Below are 20,212 nucleotides of genomic sequence, written 5' to 3'. Positions count from 1 at the left end.
TATGATACTTAGACAATGAAATAAACCTCTATTTAAGTTCCATTCCTGTAACTGTATTCATAAAAATGTGAATTTGCATGAACTTTCACAGTCTGCAAATAATAATAAGCCAATAGTCGATTACATTTTTCAAAAACACGCTTCGTTCCAGAAATAAAGTTGCTGCAAATTTTTGACCGAGAGTGTACGATCGTAAGACGTTCGGACATTTCAGTTTCGTTCGGACATCGTCCAATTTCCAAGAACGAAGAAAAGAAGAACAACTGAAACAGGAAGAGGAAAGGGAATAGAGAAAACGAAGAAGAAAGAGAAAAGATGAAGAAGGAAAGGACAAACTGGAGAAAGGAAGGTAAGTATATTTGGCGAATGAATGAAGATTCGGATGTCGGAAGTTGGCTAGGCGACGGAAATTCCGCGAACGTTCCTAGTCATCGAGTGACATCGAGGAGTATCGAGAACGTAGCCCTCGAGCTCGTTGTCAACCTCGTCGTTGTATTCGACGTCGTACGCGTCGTAGTCGTCGGCATCTTCCTCGTCGTCACTCTCTTTGATGATCCCGAGCCTCTTCGCGACGTTCTTCACGTTGTTGATGACCTCCTCTTGCACCAGATTAAAGCTCATCGCCAGCAAAGCAATTCCAAATAACAAGTACAACGAGCAAACCGCGATCCCTTTGTGCGCATCCAGCTTGTACGCTGGAACGAAGTCACCGAATCCTGCGAATCAAATGTGCACTTCCAGTATCATATTCGCTTTTTTCCTTTTATTTTATTTTATCGGGATGATAGTTGTAGTCGGGAAGAACAGATGGGGCGCGTTATTATTTTCCTAGTTTTTTCTTTTACTTCCTACGTTGCTTCCTACGTAGTTTTAGCGTATCGCGTCGTGCAAGCGAGTGCACGCGCAATTGTACTGCTATATAGGATCGTATAATATTAATTTAAAAATAATAATAATTCTGTAATATCGAAAATAATCGTATAATAATTCTTAAATAATTCTATAATATTAATTTCTATTAAATTTTATATATAACATCAATATTCATAAATTTCCAGTGGATGATGCATGTACAATGACGAAAAGGTAAACGACCTTTCGGTGTGCAAAGGGTGAATGAACCTCTCATGCGTCAGAATCGAATGACAAGTGTTTAGAGAAGTGTGGAAGTTATCGAGTGGCTATTTGGGACGAGAGGTTCGATTAGGCAGAACTTTTGGCAGGAAAAGGTGAGAGAGAAATAATTAATGCATGCGTGATGCGATTTGGGAATGTCGCAGAATCAAGAGACAACTTTCATTCGATTCCAACAGAATGGAAAAGACGAATTTAAAATTAGAATAGAATATAAAATGTTTTCTAATTGAAGTTTCGTCAAATGTTTCAGAATTTTTAAATTAGCAAATGCTGTGAAATATTATTAGAACAATAATTTAATACGTATAATAAGCATAATAATTTAAAAACCAAATGCTGCTAATGTGCTAATTAATTTAAAAAAAAAAAGAACAGAATTTTATTGAGTTTCAAAGGTGCAAGAAGTAACAAAGCAGAAGAAATTCTCCAATTTCATAAAATGCTTCAAACTTCATAACGTTATTTAAAATCTTTAAGTCGGAGCCGTAGACACAAGCAAGATGTAATTCAAACACCACACAGTGCAAAAATTCTAATTAGATAATTAAAAATGAGAAAGAAGTTGTTCTGAGAGTAATGAAGCGGAAATTGGCAGAACGAAGGAGATGAAAATGTTCATCAAGTTTCATAAACTTCTGTGGAGCCTTTAAATTAATACCGCGCACAAAGTAAGGCTTAATAAAAATATTAAATTATTAACTAATTAAATACTAAAAGCATACCAAATAAAAACGGAAAAGAAGAAAAGCTGTACTAACCTATGGTAGTGAGAGTAATAAAGCAAAAATATGCAGAATCGAGGAATGGCCAATGTTCCCAAGCGCTAAATAAGAAAGCGCCACCAAAAATGTAACTAACTACCAGGAAGACGCATAACCATATTGGTACCGGCTTTATTGGCTGCCTTTCCTGATCGTCGTTTACGTGGTACTCATAATCTGAGTCAAAATCGTCTATGTATACTTGTCTGTGCGCAGAAAATCCAGCTGAGGACATTATATCCGATGGCAATGTGTCTCTTCTATAAGAGCGAGCTTCGTCGAAAAACAAGAAGGAAAAACAAAATTTATTATAGCAAACAGCTATAAATAAACACAAATTCGAGATGAAATAAAGATATAGATAAGAAACAAGAGGTTGCAAATATTTACATAGAAATTGTTATGATTTTACCAAAAAGATAAATAAATGTATCGAAGTGAATAGAAAGATGATAAAATATATTATGGAAATAAGCGAATAATGTAAGAAATGTGAGATATAAATATGTAAATATAAATGTGACATGGATTAGAATATAAATTTAGAAAAATAGAATTTGTAACATAGAAAGATGAATTTAAGAACGAAAAGAAATATTAAGATAGATTACAGAAGTAACTGAATAGTAGAAGAAGATTAAAAAAAATGTATAAGAAGTATAAATTAGAAAATTTGAAAGTTCTTCAACTTGAAAACGCGAATTAGAAAAATAAATCTAACGAGTAGAATTGGAAAAAGAGAAATTATTTACCAGTGGGATAATTAGTTTTATAACGTCTACTTCTTGAAAACTGGGACCTTCTGGAGTTCTCTAGTTCCAAGTAAGTGGGCGACGGCCGTAAAGGCTGTGCTAGGTTCGTCCTGTAGTTGCTAGTCGCACCTTCCATGGATAAGCATCTTCTGGGCAACGACCTCGTCACTAATGGCGCTTGTTTCTCCACATTTTCCAGGGTTTCTGCCGCTTCTGGTTCCACCCGAGATTTGCTTGTATTGCCTACTGCAAATGAAAGAATCATATTTATTAGACAGGGAATTAACCGTCACTCCCTCCTCCTATTTTCAATTCTCTTTTTAATTTTAAATTTTTCATAAATTTTCTTTCCTCCTTTATTATTATATATACGAATGTAGAATTGTCCTGACAAAGTTCTACTGGAGAAAAATAAAATATTCCGAATTATAAATTATATATTTATTTATATTATTATTAAGTTGAATTTTGAATTTGACTGATCGATATAATTTTCCTTTAAATTTTCTTATATCGTCAATTATCAGTCACATTAAAGAAGAAGAAATTTGCTATGAATCACGTACATTCAATGTTGACAAGATTAATAAATTATATCGTAAATATTACATATATTTACATTATAAAACTATCTTAAAGTATATTAATTACGTTATAATTTATATTTAATTTTTGGCCGATTATTTTTACAACTCACAGTCAGTTTTGTTTTCAGCGGAAGAGTGCCAGCGTCGTAATTCATCCTCCAAATCATCCAATGCATATTGGTTGCACAAAACCGGAGAACGATCAGTGTCATTCGGCGAACGCATTAGCAACCTTCTGTCTAACGATTGCGTCGTCATCTTGGGGCTAGCTAAACGCAATCGTCATTTAGAGATGTTTCTTTCTTTCATTTTCTCACAGATAATTTCACGGAATGTGGTTCAGATACCTCTGCTTGATTTTACCATCGGTAAATCCGAATATCTGGACACTGTCGCGGATTTAAATCCAAAATTTGGATTTGCCGAAGATGGATAAAGAGAGCTCGGTCTCTTGAGTTCCGAATCTTCGTATCGACGTACATTGTACCTCGATCGAAGCAAAGAAAACAAAAGAAGAAATTATTGTAGATATTTTTTTTAATTAAATAATTTTCTCTTTGTTTATATTTAAGGAATCTCCTCTAAAGAAAATTTCTTTTTATCTAAATTCTCTATCGAACGCTTTATCAAATAATAAATGACACGGCTTTTCACTATCGCCATATTAAAAACGTTTCAAGAATCTACGTGATTAGGATATTACTTTTAAATACAATGAGAAAATTAAAAGTGCATAACATACTTATTATCTACGTCAAAGTACGATGATCTGGTCAAGGTTTCGGACAAACCCAGAGCTGAGTCTGCAGATCTCTGGCTCACCCTAATGGATCTTCCAAAGCCACCCCTGCTTCCACCATATCGCCTTTCCAAAAGTATGTTTTTATTGCACGTATTTGTTACAGAATATTATGGTTTTGGTATGAGGAAAATACGGATGTTTATACATTTATATGGAATTTAAATATGCCAATATATGCAAAATGTAAGTACAAAATGTATAGAAAAGAACGTTGAAAGCAAACCACTGGTTATATACATTTAGGTTTTTATTTCCGTAATTGTGCTGAAAAAAATATTCATGAGTTAAATAAATACCCTGGTTGTTTCATGGAATATGATCTGACGAAGTGGCTTCTTGGTCGCCTTTTTCTTGGTGGTTTCGTACATATGTAACAGCAAACTCTCCAGTATAAAAATCTAATGACATAATAAAGGTAAAAGAAACAACGATTAAAATAATAAAATATCCATATAGACAAGACTCTTTCTCACAGTGATTGTATATTTTAATAAAATCCGAGGAATATAGAATAACTTGAGAAATATTTACGTAATTAGTTGCTTTTCTCTCTTTCCTCGACATTTTTATTCGCCTCTTCATTTTACATTCGTAGTTAACGTGCTTTGAAATCTCTCGTGACGCTAATTCGTAGAAGAATTCGATAATATATATATTTCTATGTAATCCAATGCGAAATAATAGTAACGAAAGGAAACGAACAAAATTGTCTCGAAGAGATACGAGCGTATATTTAAATATACATTAGAAATTGGTTGTTTTAGCACCGAAAGCATTAGAAAGTATAAATGAAGCGCATTTTTCTGCGTTCTACGCAATCGATTACCTGAAACTCGAAGCCATAATATCGCCAATGTTGGAGAGGCAAAGCAACATGAGGGGAATCCCAACGATAGCATAGAATATGGTGACCACTTTCCCGTTCTTAGTCTTCGGTGCGATGTGACCGTACCCTAGAGTCGAGGAACGCTCGATTAGCCTTGCGTAATTTCCCCGCTCACGTAATGCGCAATTAATCCTGTTAGGTCGAAAATTACGGCCGTAATTTTCACTTGATCTGCGCCTACCTTTCTTACAGCCCATAATTTACGTGACAATAATATAATAGTTTATGCAATATTATTTTCACTTTCTTATGATATACAGAATATTTATCGCGATATTTCGATCTATACTAAAATATTAATTATTATCCGAATTACCGTTATTCATCTGTTATTCGAAGCCTAGAAAATTTGGAATTTTACAATGGGACATTTGATAACGATATTTTTTAGAAATATCGATAACTTGCGGATATTTTAGTTAAGTTTTGGGATGTCTCCAATTTACAATGACAATCATAAGCTTAAAAAGTTCCTAAATAAATCTTTAAAAATTGTAATTGGTTCTCGTAATTCCGCGCGACTTCTAAAATATTCCCAGCGGTTCCAATAACACAAAAATCTCCACGATTCACCTTTACTTTACTTCTACACGCTTCAAATCGAAGGTTGCTAGTAATTAATGTCATTATTCAAACTTTTCAAGGAACGAGCCTCGTGTTCTCAACCTTGTTCAAATATTTCCAGGGTCAACACACGTAATACTCGGAAGGATCATCAAGGTTGTCTCAGCCTCCACCAATTTCGTAACTAGAAATGTTTCTTCCTCTCCTATAGTCTGGGTCAAGGTCACTGCTTCGTTATACACATTTTTTACAATCACCGTAGCAGATACGCGACATCCGAGGATTATTTAATTTTGATGGTAAATTTAACTTTAAAAATCATCGAATTTTAGTTTTAGAGATATAAATTTAATTTTAATCGATTCGGAATGTTTCAGAAAATTTGAGTCAACTTTCACGAGCGTTACTCATAATTCCCATAATACTCGTGGAAAGCAAGAAGGTGTTAACCACCTTTCTACAAATTATTTGGAAGAGAAGCATATGAACGTCTTTTTGCTTGCTTTTGGCGAGTATTACATGCTTCAGAAGTACGGGACCAATTTTTAAAAATATCCTATATATTGTAATTTATAAGGTTTTTAACGTCAAATGTTACTGAGAAAGATTTCTATTTTTCATTCCTTCTTCTCCTGTTCTTGTTCTTTTTTTTTTCTTGTACTTTTTAATTGCTCTAATTAACGATCGAGAAAGAATGAGAACAGGAAGATGGAGAAGATTGAGCGCATCCGCCGGAAAGGGACGAGGATCGATCGATCGAACACAAAAGAGGAGCGGATGTTCCAGCTGGATTTCGGAACGCAACTCGGTCACGCGTTATGAGCCTTTGTTTGTTGGTCGATCTTTCGCGATGCATTATAACCAGATTCCTCGAGGAGAGATCGAAATTTCACGACATTGCGAACGTCACTCTTTGCCATTGTTATTTCGTATGCCCTGCAATCTTTCTAGTCTTTTCAATTCTCAAGCTATTTAGCAGTCACAAATATTTACTTCTAATTTGCCGTATCAATGAATTTACTATGTTATTATTTATCAATTTGTTATTTATTAAGAGTAAGTTTAAGCGTATATGATATTCTAGGGTATATCGAGGTTACACGAGAGCGTGAATGAGAAATGTATGTAAATCGAGCTCCTTTTGCAGCCGGCAGCAAAAGATGAATATATTATATTGTATATGGGGTGTTCGCTTTATTACCAGCCAGCGTTTTTCTCGTAAACGATCAGTACGAGGAAAAAACGAAAGAGGAAAAAGATGAATGGTTTAAAGCGAACTACATATTCGCGATAATATTTCTTTCGCGCAAAAATGCATGTCTATTTCGTACATAATGCGCGTGATATTTTTTTACGCTCTGCCGATATTGCAAAGAATTATCGTTTACATTTATATTACGGACCGATGGTATATCATCGAACGATAATTACTTTGATTTTTCTTCGCTGCAGGCCGCACTGTGGCGGTGTTACAAAGAATTTTCCCATCGAACCTAACAAATTTAGGCGTCCCCTTTCGTCGTGGAACGATGAAACGGTTAATCGACGAGATCGTTGGTCGGCGACACGGCGCAAAAATCAAGGAAAACGAATTACGAGATGCTGCCGGCTTCCTGTCCCGGAGGAAAAGTGAATTTCCTCGGTGGTTGGGACGGCGTTCTTCGTGAAAATGACCTTGATCATTGGATTTTCGTTCGACCGTGCCTTTTTTCCCCCCAAAAAAACAAGGTTACACCAGACCGCGGGAAACGTCGCTTCCGAGAGCTCGACCATTTTCTTTCATCTAGAAAGATTTCCTCTAACGTTTAACGTTGCCTGATTTTATAACGACGCGGTGTTAAATGAAATACGATCGTTCAAAAAGTTTTGTATCTTCCACGAAAGTTTTGTTTAAATGCAGAAACTTTGAAAATGATCGATAACGAAGAAAAGCGACGACGAAGATTGGTGAAGAATAATTGGCGCGTTCTTTTTACGGGTTTCTTAAATATTTGCAAGTGTATATTTTATTGCTTGCCTTGTGACGCATTGCAATGGGGTTTATAAACTTTCACGTATTCCTAGTTACAAATTCTTACACGCTACCTTATTAAGTTACTTAACTCTACTTATCAGAGTTATGTAATTTTAAACGTTACACTGATATATACGTTACACGTAGAAATAATTCCATAATAAGTAGGTATGGTACGTAGATCTAACAGAAAGAAAAAATATTACGTCAACTTTCCTACGCGCTACGTTATTAACATTTATGATACATAGTTAGTCCTCGGCAAACTATATTATAATAAATCATATTTTAAAAAATGAATTTCAATGTTAAATTTTGCAGGGAAATCTTAATCTTGACACTAGTCCACTTTAATTTCAACGATTATTTAATTTTCGGTCTAATTTTATGGATTACTTAATTTTCACTCTAGCTCTATTTTAATAAAGAAACACGAAGTAACATTTATTTACGTGTACACATCGATGCAATATTGCGAGGATAAAAATACCAAAATTCGTACATTACTTATCGTTTTTGAATTAATCGATAACGATTAATATACTGTAATAGCTCTATGCTTATCAGAATCGTTTTAAATCAAGAACACTTTTATCTATTTTTGGGGAAAAATAGAAGAATCGAAGATAAAGCGAAAGTCAAAAAAGAAGATCGAAGAAAGTTGGATAATGAAACGTATTTGTAAAGCTGTAATTTTATTGATTCGTCAAAAATTTCAGAAGGAAATGAAATTTGAAAAAACTGAATATTCAATAATGGTAAATATTTACGGTATACGTAACATATTAGCATATATGTAAAACGAGCGAGCGGTTCGTAAGTAACGACTCATCATTTTCATATAAGAATAAAAAAATTGCTGTAGTCATTAGGTTCAGGAATCGGAGACAATGCAGACGTCCTTCGAAGAACGACTGACGAAGTAGCGTGAAGGAGTGTTACGCCATTTCGCTGGATCTTGTCCAAAGAAAGAGGTCAGAAAACCACCTGTAATGAAACCGACTTCCCCTTCTCGAATCGGTGGATTTTCCCAGATCGAAGGACAGGCACGAGAAACACTGGTTTCAGTGCAATGCAATGCACCCACGTGCTCACCTCGCGTTACCTAACACGTTACGTTCGCGCATTTGGTGGGCCGCATTTGTATGTTTTGGTTTAAGTAGCATTTTGAAGAATAGCGATTAAGATCGGTGTTACTTTTTATCGCTTAATCGTCGTAAGTCAAAATAGTTTAATTATTATTACGAATATACAATATACGTATCTCCCAGTTTTCGTTCTGCCTTAAAATTCTTTCTCTCATTCACCGAACTATCAATATTTTCAATCTCCAAGTTCATCAATTTTATTTTCTCTCAAAATTTGCATGGAATCATTTTAATTACAGTTTTTTTAAATACGTTTCATCGTTCAATCTTTCAATACGTTTATCTTTCAATTCTATTCGAACTTGGGACGAATATTCTCACTCTTTGAATTTTTCAATTTTCATTTTCCCTTCGATATCGTACTTGCAAATTTTCAAACGATATTATTCTGTTTCATATTTTCACGAAGGTAATTGGTTTGTGCATTTGGATGTTTATGCGTCTATTGGAAGTAAGAAAACGATTGTCTATCGTGGTTCTTTCTTTGCAATTATATTTATACTATCTACTTGAAATATTTATAGACTTTTTCCACTTCTTGTTCCTTCTGTGTCTTTAAATTTCCCATAAATGTATAAACGTGCACACCGTCGTCGTATCCATTTCTCTTACGTACAATCTTTCAAACGAATATTCTTCCCCTGTTCGATCCCCGATCTTCTCGATTCTCGTTTTACCTTTCAGCTTGCTCATTATTCATTTTCCCATCAAATTTCTAACATTCGGCTCACGCTCGACGCTAAGCAAATATTCCAGCATCAATTTCCTCGCGTCGATTTACAGATTGAAACCTCTGAGCCCTCTAAACGATCCTAATCCGCGTAACGAGAACACCTGCGATTAAAACGGGCCGCACAAGGGGTGATTCACCCTCTGACGAAAACTGTTGATCCGAGATCGCTATCGAAGGGACCTCGAAACGAGCCACACGGTGCGTTCACCTTCCAACGGTGCATATATAAAGACGGGATTCACTTTCACTCTCGTTTTAGTCGACCGTCGGCGATATTCGCCGGTGAAGCTGTCCAAAGCAACAACCAGACGAAATCACGCCTTCTCGTGGAACGATGGCGACCTTCTTTCTCTTTTGTTGCGTCGCTATTGCCATGGTGGTCGCTGAAGAAGATGGCTGGGCATGGAAGCGCAGAGACGAACAGGAGAGCGACGTCGATAGAACAAGGTGTGTTGAATTTTTGGGTTTTCTTTCTTTTCGATGGAACGCGAGATATCGACGAATCGTGGTTTTCGACCTGGATTCTAATGTATTTGCAGCAGTTTGATATTTTTTAGAGATGAGATGTAAACATTTCATATTTGGTTCGATATTCGTCGAGATGTCGCGACGTGGAACTTTAACGTGGCAAATCCGTTCTCATCGGAACTTATAACGTAAGAGCGTTGTGAAAAAGGCTCCAGCAGCAAAATACGCCACATCCATCCCTTAATCATTCCGCTACCTTCTCTTTTTCGATTTCAATTTCTCTAGCCAACAATTAAGATAATGGCTTTAAATATCTTTAAAAACTTTTCTCCCTTTTGCTCTGTACAAAAGAAGAAGAAGAAGAAGAAGAAGAAGAAGAAAATCGGAAGAAAATTGTTCATCGGAGCTATTTGTTCAGTTATAGATACCAGGTGAACGAGAACCTCGAGGATCCCGGCCACGGAAGACCTCTGGTAGGATTTAGACCACAGAGCACCGGACCTTACGGTTCTAACAGTAGACCCATTGTGTCACCGTCGTATCCTGGCAACAAAGAAGTTCTCGTTGGTCCTGGTGGACCAACAGGCATTATAAAAAGGTATTTCGTATCTTCTCGCTGTTTTCCAACCCAGTAAGTCTGTTTTCGTCGTTCGCGTCCTCCACGTTGATTGGCTTTGCACGATCGAATGATCTGCACCACCGTTGGATTTTATGAAAAGCGGCCAAACATCCGGAGTTACACGATCCGGGGGTTGGATCGGATTTAGGTTGGATTTGGGTTTCGTTCGAGTTCGATTGTTCAACTCTGTTACGAATATCGGCGGCTGGAGAATATTTGAGCACATTTCGATATCGGGCTTTGTCGGCGATCGATCGAATCTGAATTTTTAGTATGCCAATGACAAACTGAAAAGTAACGTATAATAGAGATTTAAGCACTTTCGAGCAAAAATAAAAGAAGAACGTATATACGCAGGGTTTCCCACCTAACTTTATCACTGTTGCATACATATATGTATATTATTCCTTTTAAACTAGAAATATTTTCTGGAAATACTAAATTCTATCGGTTTCCTGATTACATGCAGGATCGAAACTGCAAAAAGCTTAAACCATTATATCACTTAAAGAAGCAACCGTTGAATAATATTTACTTTTACTTTAACCCGTGCAGACCTTCCTACACCGCAAACATCGACGATGGCGAGTTGGAAAACGGTTTCGTGCCATCGTGGGTGAAGGACGATCCTCGATATAGAGAATACGACACTTGCAAATGCAGATACAGCTTCAATTGCCCCTCTAGCGGATTGAAATTTGTAAGAAATATGGAAAAATGACCGATATATTTGAAACTTTATAACTATATGCTCATTAATATTTCTAATCATTTTTTTAATCAGGGAAGCTGCTCCAAGGATAAAAAATATTGCTGCTTTAATAGCAGAAAGTATCCAGCGTTGGTTTCCGGACGATACGGACAAGGACAACATCCTTCATATCCGGTACCGTTTTATTGATATTGACATTTACCGATACTACTATTAATTTTACAATAACTTCCGATATCTTTCTGATAATGTTACTCAGTTTTTGATATCGTAGATCGCGCAAAATCGAATTCTAGAAGAATTAATGTCGAGTGTTTGAATTTTTCAACTTGCCAATTGAACGAAACCCCCCGTTTCCAAATGAAGTCTAGCAAAATACAACGATAGCAAAATTCGAAAAATCTAGATTTCCGAAGAAAGAGAAAAGAAACGAAATACGTCTGTACTCAAAAGAATAATCTGTAACTGGACTGCGGTTACTTATGCAAATTCATATTTTTATGAACATAATTACAAAAAATAGAAGTACGGTAAAAAATTGTTTCGATTACCGAATATTATAGCAAGTATTACAGTTTGAGTATTTTATATGTCTTTGTATAGTATATGCAATCTATAGACTTCTGTACCTGCGATTTTCCAATAAAAGCATAAAAATCTGCAGCCTATTTATAGCTTCGATCATATCGGTTAACTTTAATAACGTTTACACAAATTCCAGGGTGGTCCTAACAAGTACGGACCAGCGACTTTCGTGCAATCGCCGAACAATTATGGTAATCGAAGACCCCAGGGGAGTTTCACTGGCGCTAACAGATATCCTGGAAATTACCATTTTCCAGGGGAAAATCCGGAGCCCTATCCACGACCTCATAGCAATCCTTACGAGCAAAATTACGATTACAACGACTTTGATATTTACAGTCGGTCCTTGAAGAAAAATCAGACGCAAAACGCTAACGCGGATGAAAAAGTTTAAGCTCCATTTACACGAGGCTTTCGACGGCAACTTTTTCTCGCCTGATCGATCTTCCGACGGTTCTTCGCGTATTTCGTCTTGTAAATTCTTAATAAGATCGATCTGCCTGAACGAAGAGTCGGATTAAAGAGTTGGACAGCGTATGAGAGGAAATTATTAAAAAAATGTCGCGGTGTAGGATGTTTCTGAAATTGTTAAAACTGCCAAGATATTCGTTAAATTTTTATAGAAAGAATACTTGAATCAGAGAGATACCTAGCGTTACTCGATATTTATATATGCGTAGTTTCATATATTATTCGTAATTTGTATAGATACTCTTTGGATATTTGTTTTCGAATATTTTTTAGATAGTTTGTTTATAGGTTGAAATGGAAGACGCATGAGTGTTTACGATGTAGTTGAATATCAAAGGGAAAAAATACTTTAACAGATTGTTCTGAAGAAAATGAAATATTTCCAGAAGTACGTACGGTATTCACAAGGTAGATACTTAGTTGTTAACCTTCTATGTGACTCGGAAATACTCGTGTATCTATACAATTGCCTTTAATTCTTATTTATCTATCATCCGACACGATTTATCTGACATTGTATTTCACGCATTACTCGTCTGTATTGTATTTATTTTTATCTTATTAATTCTTTATCGAAATTTACTAACACGATTTACGTTTAGTGCTCACGTATGTATTTATAACTTTTAGATTTTATTTTATTCGTCTACTTTACTTCAGTATTTTATTGGTATAACGTTTTTTCGTAAAATGATATGGCAATTATCAGTACCAATTTTCAAACCAAAATTTTTTATTTCAGTTTTCAATAATTGATCAAAGCAATGACGTTTCTTGTGTCGCGAGTGAGCAATGCATTCTGGTTATAGAAAGTTAATATAAATATTTCAGTTAAATTAAAAAAGAACAACAGTGGAACGTAATTTTAGACGAGCATGAAAATTCATGAAACATTTCTCCTTATTTTTAGCCACAGAACCCGCTGTCGTGGCTCCAATCTAAAAATTATCGAACTTCCTGTTTCTAAAAGAGCCACGACGACTTCAAACACTTTTAACAAGATACCAAAGATTTTTCATTGAACTTATTCGATATTCGTTATAATATAAACTTTGTATAATAAATATGATAATTGATGTCACGTAAGATTATCGTTAAGAACATTTCTTCTATTTCTATGAATTTTCTCTGCTTCTTTTACCTATCAAGATTTCTTATGCCACTGCTATTCAACCGCTAATATTCAAAGTATAGTGTTCGTTATAATACTCGTTTTAGTAGAAAATAGACTTCCTATTAAACCTACCTAGATTTCGTTTCTCCTAATTATATTTGTAAAAATACGAATTCGATAATATTCTACCGCTCTCCTAATATCCTTCGCTCTTGTCGATAACGTTCTTCGTTGTTAAGGAAATAACTATTAGAGAAAATCAGGATAATTCGTGAAAATTATCAAAGGTATGAGAATTAATTATCTCTTGAGAATAAGAAAAACTAAATGATTACAATCGATGCTAACTATTAAAAAAAAATTAAGACGATTCGTGAAAACTATTAAAGAAGATTATGATAGATAATCGTCTGTTGAAGATAAGCGAGACGAAATGATTAGTCTTACCAATGGTAGTAATGACGACGATGGAGTAAAAGAGAGCGCCAGCAAAGGTCCATTGGATGTCATCCTCGCCCTCGCTGCCATCCCAACCCTCCTTCTCCATCATGCACACGAGGTTGTTCTCGAAGCTCTACGAAGAAAAGTAGCGGGAAAGTGATGGCGGAGGAAATTCGAGTTCGATCTCTGGTCACCGAATGCGGATGAGACGGCCCGGTACCTTTAATTCACGTAACGCTTTGTCCGTCCAATTTTCACGAATCAGAACCTCTACCTCCTTCGTGATCTTCCATAGCTGCTCTGCTACGTTCCCTCTGATGTCTTTAATGCTCTTCTTGATCTGGATAAAAGAAAGAGAGAGAGACAGAGAGAGAGACAAACAGAGAGAGAAAGAGAGAGAGAGAGATAAAGGGAATTGGAATGAGAATTGTAAGAGGGGAAGATAAAGTGTCGTTATTTAGGCTGAGACAAATTGCGCGTTTATTTTTATTTCTGTATTTCGCTGTTGTTAAATGATAATGAAAATGGAAGTGTTTTCGTTTTATTCGATGTCTTTGTCGCGGAGATATCGCGTCATTAGGTTTTATTGAAATAAATGGATTTAATAGTAGAAGAAAAAAACGACGGAGCAGCGAAGTTTAAAGGAAACAGGAGAAGAAAATAAAGTGAGAAACGTAGAAGAGCGGAGGAATGTAAGAAGGTATAACTGAACGAATGATAATAGAGTACTAGAGAAGAGATTAAAATAGGAGAAAGGAGATGGCGAAAGGTGAAAAAGTAGCTTTTGGCGTGAAATATATCTCGAGTTCGAAGAAGAAAAAATCGAAGAAGAAACAGAATTTTTATTGGAGAACCTTCGGTCAGCCAGGACTTTTCATGCAGAGAGAATAGGGGTACTTTAAAGACGGAAAGAATAAAAAAAAAGACGTGCAATCGTAATCAGAGTTCGAAGAAAACGATCAAAATTACGCGATTGACCAGCGATTGATCGAAAGAAAGCCAAGAAAGGAAAAGAAATTAGAAAAAATCACGAAACATTAAAATACGCGAACAACGTGGAACACGGATATGAAAAAATTAGCGAGAAAGAAATGGAAAAACGTCACTGGGCATAATATAGCCAGGCTAACTTCACCATGAACCAGATACTACTTTTTCCCTGAAACCTCTACAAAAGAACATCATAAAAATGTAACATTGCAAATGTTCGCCGAGAAGAAAGAATAAAAATAGCGTTTAAATCCCGACTTTTATTTTACCGACGAACGCAACGATATAACATATGATAATTAGTCGACGAATATTTATGCTCCGGTGAAAAATTTCAGAATGCAAAAATTCACATAATACGCGAAAATAATATATTTAAAGTGCTCTCGTTATAGTTTACTCTAGAAGGTAAAACGACCCTCTGGATTTCATTTCTTCGGTTGCATTCGTAAAAATACGCTCGGTCTGGCGATAAGATACGCGATAATGTACAAGCAAGTTTGAAAAAATAGACATTGAACGCAGTTTCTAAAACGAGATATTTAATCCCACTCGTAATAAAATGCCGTATTTTAACGGATCTTAACGGAAAAATTTAAGAGAAAAGATGATAACGATTCGACGATCTACTTTCTTTAGCTATCCGAGGCTTATTCGTTGTACCGTCGGTTTCGTAAACCAGGGTTAAAGAGATAAGGGAATTAAAATTCGATATATCTACCTCTTTCTCGTGGGTGGCCTCGAGGGCCTCGAACGCGTACGCGCCGATCAGACAGTAGAGCACGACCAACGAAACCAACGACACGTGGGAAAAAACGCATCTGAAGAACTTCCACAGGAAACGTAGAAACCTGATGCACTTGGAGGGCTTCTCGGCCTCGACCATCAGCTCGAACGCTTCCGGTCGCGAACGCGGCATCGTGCTTTCCGCTTCGGAGCACGTTCTCTTCCTTTACGCGCTTTCACCGCGTTTCTTCATCTTTCTTCGAATTTCTCTCTTTTCTCCTATACGTCTCTTGATATTCCTCTCACACCATTGAATTTCCACGATATCCAGTCGCTTTATCAACCAACGTTCTTACATCCTTTTTTCAGAAACAAAAGGTACAGCGTTTTTCGAAAATGTTTCGCAATATTCGCAGTTCGCTCGTGGATGTTCGATGATCTAGAGCTGGATCGAGCGTTTAAAACGCTTTTTAAATCGAACATTCAAGTATTTACAGACAGCGTACTAAATCATTCGTCACTGTTTTAGGTAAATTTGAAATAGAATTTTGAAAATCGATATAATCGCTGCAAATTTGACATAGTACCGTTTTCGATGAATTTTACGTACGTTTTGCGATCGTTCGAGATTTTAGATACGAAAATTAATCGAATCGATTTCGATTCGCTATTGATCGATTTCTTTGAAAAAATGTTCTTTTATTTAATATTCTTCGGACAGCATTTGTCAGACAGCAAATCGATTCCACAAAGTTTGAGAATCTTATTACGTACATTAGTTTCTAAACGCGAATTTGATCGCGTGGTAATTTTCAATGCGTAAACGCACACGCTGCGACGACAATACGGAATAAAATCGTAACAAATTCTTCTGTATGCTAGCGACCTTCTAATTAAATTACATGCTGTAGAAGACGGGCAAGTTTGCCGGATACGTTTCAGGGCTAGTGTATGTACAATACACGGCGATTATTTTAACAACTAAAGTAAACGCATAGCTGTTAGGAATTGCTGACCACCGAGAGACACGAGTATGTACATTTTGGATAGCGAACCATGTCGCGAATCGTAGAATTAATATCTTTGGAATAAGATGTAAGGTTGCGTTCGAAGAAAGCTGAAACGGGCGTCTCGAGTATTTAAAAATTAGAAAATTATCGAGCGACGTACGATGTACGTACGTTATAAAAATCTAAAATTACGGGACAATTTAGAGTTATCGAATCGATCGAGAATTACGATAAATGGAAATTAATGGATTATCAGATATAAGAAACAAATCGATGAATATATCTACGAGCGTATTAATTAATGGTCTATTTTGTATGGTGTAAGAAGAGAGATGGCAAGGAAAGCGTATTACCGATATCAATCTAAAAGAAGGACGATGGTAGAGCATAAAAATTGATTTCCTCCTTCGCAACGTGCGTTTGATTTATCTTCCTGTGGTTCGAGTTCCGTTAGATTGGTAGGAAAGCAATCTAGGGGCCTATGCAATCTTTCTTATATCGTATCTTACCGTTATCAAAAATACCGCGTCGACCGAACTAAATGTCTTAAATTATATTAGATTAAATGTAATATGAATCGAAAAGATAAAAATTAACTTAAACCAAAGATAACAGTATTGTTCGAGTTATCGTTATTATTTACAGATAGAAAATTATGGCTCGATCTATCGGTACGATACGTCTATATGAAGATAAGATTTTGAGAAAAAGGCTGGAAATTATATTTTATAGTGAAAGCATCGGTTTTAAAAAATCCCATTACATTGTCCGTTGATAGAGGTGAAAAATTACATTTCATACTGAAAGCATAAATTTTCGAAAATTCAATTGCATCGTCTGTATAGATGTATAGAGATAGAAAATCACATTTTACATCGAACGCCATTAACTTCGAAGAACACCACAGCGTTATTTGTTATGGAAATATAGAATTATAGTTTGCATAGGAAGCGTTGATTTTAAACTTCTTTTAAATCGCATCATAAATCGTTCGTGCGTCTACGAAGACACGGAACCACAAAGGAATACAAAAATTATGGTTTATCGTGATTTTAATACTTCGTTTCTATCGTAATTCCGATATTTCAACGGTTCTATTCCCCTGAACCTACGTACACGTATCAAACATTTTCATTCGTTCAACTATATGCACGTTCTTATAATTTTCCATTCTTTATATTTAAACAATTTATGCTTAAAACGCTCGCTACATTTAAATTTCGTATCTTAGTATTTTACACTTGGAACACCTATAATATTTTACCAAGATAATAATAATTCGTCTAAGCGAACTTCATAGAGAAATTATTATTCGCGCGAAACGTCGTTCGACAAACGATAATTTTACTTCGTTTTTATCGAGATACACCTGTTAAACATCGCGGTATATCGAGTTCTTTATCGCGGCGTTGGAGAAGCGAAACTAACTGCGGAACTAACGTAAAACACAGGCGTGTTTCGTTCGAGATGGTTGTTCCAAATTTATCCTACCTATGCCATCGGCGAAATTTCGTTTCGAGACGAAGCGTCGTGAGAGGTCCACCCACTAAGTCACAAGTCCAAAATATTCTACAAAATTGCTTCTTTGTAAAGAAAAATTAGACAGTAAATTAGTAGGATGATCGAACCAACGATTAAACGATTAAATTGAAGTTAAAATAACAAATTCTGCTTCTTCGTAATCTTGCTCGTATAGATCGATTATAAAGAATTTCTATCTCGATTAATTCATACCATATATGTACTCTTGAACTCGAAGTAACTGGAATTACTAGAACCGTACATTTACGAAATCTTTTTATTTTTAATTTTTTGGTTTGATATTAAATTCAAATAAAATATCGATACATGTATTTCTGTAGCGTTGTATCAAAATAATCTGTACAATATATATATCACGTACATGGTTCTATCGAGTCAGGCAACTAATTTTCCTTCGGAGGGCTACTTGATATTTGTCTACAGCTATCTATCTTATCGACGTCTGGCTTGCTCGTTAAAATCTTTATCCGGTGTAGGAAATTTTATACCCTTCTCTTTCCATTAACCAAGAACAGAATAGAGATGACGTTGAACGGAACTTTGCGTCTCAGATTGTGAAATACCGACCTGCTGGAAAATCACACTGTTTCGTACGCCCTCTTCCATTTCCTACGACTTACTATCGATCGTTACTATACAATGGGTCGGCAACGTCGATAAATACTCTCTTCGTAACCTACTACAGATTTTTCGTTTGAAATCGTGCACTGTACGCATCTTTAGTGACTCGAATTGCGCGCAATTCAAAATTAAGCTTCTTCCAAATCATCACCAACTATCGAAATATCGATATCGGCGATCTGATTATTTTTCGGCGGTCAATTATCTTTCTGTCTTTGAAAGAAATTTCGTTAGGAAGATCCATTGGAAAAGAAGACGTGAAAGATGAAAAAAATACGTGTATCTGGTAATGGTTTATTATTATCCCAACCGACTCTTCTGTGTATTTACATAAAAAACGAGAGATCGATCGTCAAGACCGAGCCGTGGATCGCATTCTATTCGCCACCAACGCGAGTTTAGGCACTTTGACGCTCGACTTCGCCTTTCTAAAAACACCAGGTCAACCAAAAACGAACTAGACCACCAGAAACGATCCATATCACCAGACAAACCGGAAATAGTTACCAGATGTTCAAAGATACCGCGAAACCGAGCGTAAATAGTCGTTTAAACAGGAATATTATCGTCAGTCTGATCGTTACGATCGCGTTGAATGGTGAAAAAGAAATGAATTTCGACCAGTTAACGCCGATTATACCACTGTGTCTTAGTAACTGCGTGTGTATAAGTATACGTATTCATTGGAGAAGATTTCAATGAATAGATCCGCTACACGAGAACATTATAATAATAAAGATAATAATAATGATGATAGTAGTAGTAGTAGTAATAGCAGTAGTAATAGTAGTAGTAGTAGTAGTAGTAGTAGTAGTAGTAGTAATGATAATGATGATAATAGAAGTAATAATAATAATAATAATAATAATAATAATAATAATAATAGGAATAATAATAATAATCTATATGTTAGTTCATGGTGCAACGTCAATCGCGCTCTCACCAAACAGCGTAAAAAAAGAAAAGAAAGGAAACAATCGTGTCGCGTAGAAAGCGATCGAGGTTCACCATGCAAAAAGGAAAGGAAAACTTGGCCATGGGGGCCGCTTCGAGTTACGAAGAAAATACACGTAGGAAAAAAGCATTCGGTCGTTCCAGGGATGTACTTTCGTTCCTTCGTGAAACTCCGAAAACGATGATTTTTTACCTTACAAGTATTCTTTTTTTTTCTTCGACGACTCTGACGCGATATCGCGTGCAATAATTCAACTTCTATTTACGATTACCACGATTTCGTTAATTTCCTTAATTTCGATGGCGTTAATTTAATTCTAACAAATTTTTAGAATTTAGAATTTTTTAAATTTGCAAATTTTACGAACTCTTGCATTTTTTTGATTATTATATTTTTGAAATCTCGAGTATTACGAAGGTAACTGTCTGAATCTCCAAGTTACTGAATTTTGCACTATTGCAATGTTTAAAGTTTAGAATTTTCAAGTATTCGACGTTTAAACTTTTGAATTTTGTGCGTATGATTCGCGTATTCCGGAACTGTCAAATTTTTCATGTTTTTAACGTTTTAACGT

General features: G+C 35.8%; 2 protein-coding genes across 11 annotated transcripts in view; one reads left to right on the top strand and one right to left on the bottom strand.

Annotated features, from left to right (window-relative positions):
* The window catches only part of LOC126874133 (uncharacterized), a 65,753-nt gene extending 52,175 nt beyond the window's left edge, over nt 1-13,578 (top strand). For 8 of the 9 annotated variants that reach the window (XM_050635836.1, XM_050635837.1, XM_050635833.1 and 5 more), the window contains 7 exons: nt 5,611-5,788; nt 5,867-8,477; nt 9,644-9,831; nt 10,271-10,450; nt 11,027-11,171; nt 11,256-11,357; nt 11,905-13,578. In XM_050635836.1, coding sequence (XP_050491793.1) covers nt 9,719-9,831; nt 10,271-10,450; nt 11,027-11,171; nt 11,256-11,357; nt 11,905-12,162 — 798 coding nt within the window. In that variant the 5' untranslated portion in view covers nt 5,611-5,788; nt 5,867-8,477; nt 9,644-9,718 and the 3' untranslated portion in view covers nt 12,163-13,578. The remainder of the gene's footprint in view (nt 1-5,610; nt 5,789-5,866; nt 8,478-9,643; nt 9,832-10,270; nt 10,451-11,026; nt 11,172-11,255; nt 11,358-11,904) is intronic. The other variant, XM_050635832.1, reaches the window with a different exon arrangement.
* On the bottom strand, nt 356-20,153 carry LOC126874109 (uncharacterized). 2 transcript variants are annotated; one of them, XM_050635762.1, is made up of 11 exons: nt 15,506-20,153; nt 14,015-14,134; nt 13,801-13,927; nt 4,866-4,992; nt 4,336-4,437; nt 3,980-4,102; nt 3,585-3,724; nt 3,348-3,506; nt 2,651-2,896; nt 1,896-2,171; nt 356-716 (listed from the first exon to the last, which is right to left on the bottom strand). In XM_050635762.1, exons 1-11 carry the CDS (start codon nt 15,701-15,703, stop codon nt 397-399), a joined length of 1,938 nt encoding a protein of 645 aa, XP_050491719.1. In that variant the 5' UTR covers nt 15,704-20,153; the 3' UTR covers nt 356-396. The 2 variants fall into 2 exon arrangements, with proteins under 2 accessions (XP_050491719.1, XP_050491721.1); XM_050635764.1 differs by lacking the exon at nt 1,896-2,171.
* Nucleotides 20,154-20,212: the final 59 nt, after the last annotated feature.

Source organism: Bombus huntii, chromosome 15 (assembly GCF_024542735.1).
Source record: "Bombus huntii isolate Logan2020A chromosome 15, iyBomHunt1.1, whole genome shotgun sequence".
Classification (NCBI taxonomy): domain Eukaryota; kingdom Metazoa; phylum Arthropoda; class Insecta; order Hymenoptera; family Apidae; genus Bombus; species Bombus huntii.
This window is presented reverse-complemented; position numbering and strand designations above follow the sequence as displayed.

What these genes read in the sequence shown, in the direction of transcription:
- LOC126874109 (XM_050635762.1), bottom strand. Translation starts at nt 15,703, where the DNA reads ATGCCGCGTTCGCGACCGGAAGCGTTCGAGCTGATGGTCGAGGCCGAG. An exon ending in ATTATGGCTTCGAGTTTCAG is followed by an intron (nt 4,438 to 4,865) that starts GTAATCGATTGC and finishes TTATGTCATTAG; the next exon opens with ATTTTTATACTGGAGAGTTT. An exon ending in TACTTTGACGTAGATAATAA is followed by an intron (nt 3,725 to 3,979) that starts GTATGTTATGCA and finishes GCTTCGATCGAG; the next exon opens with GTACAATGTACGTCGATACG.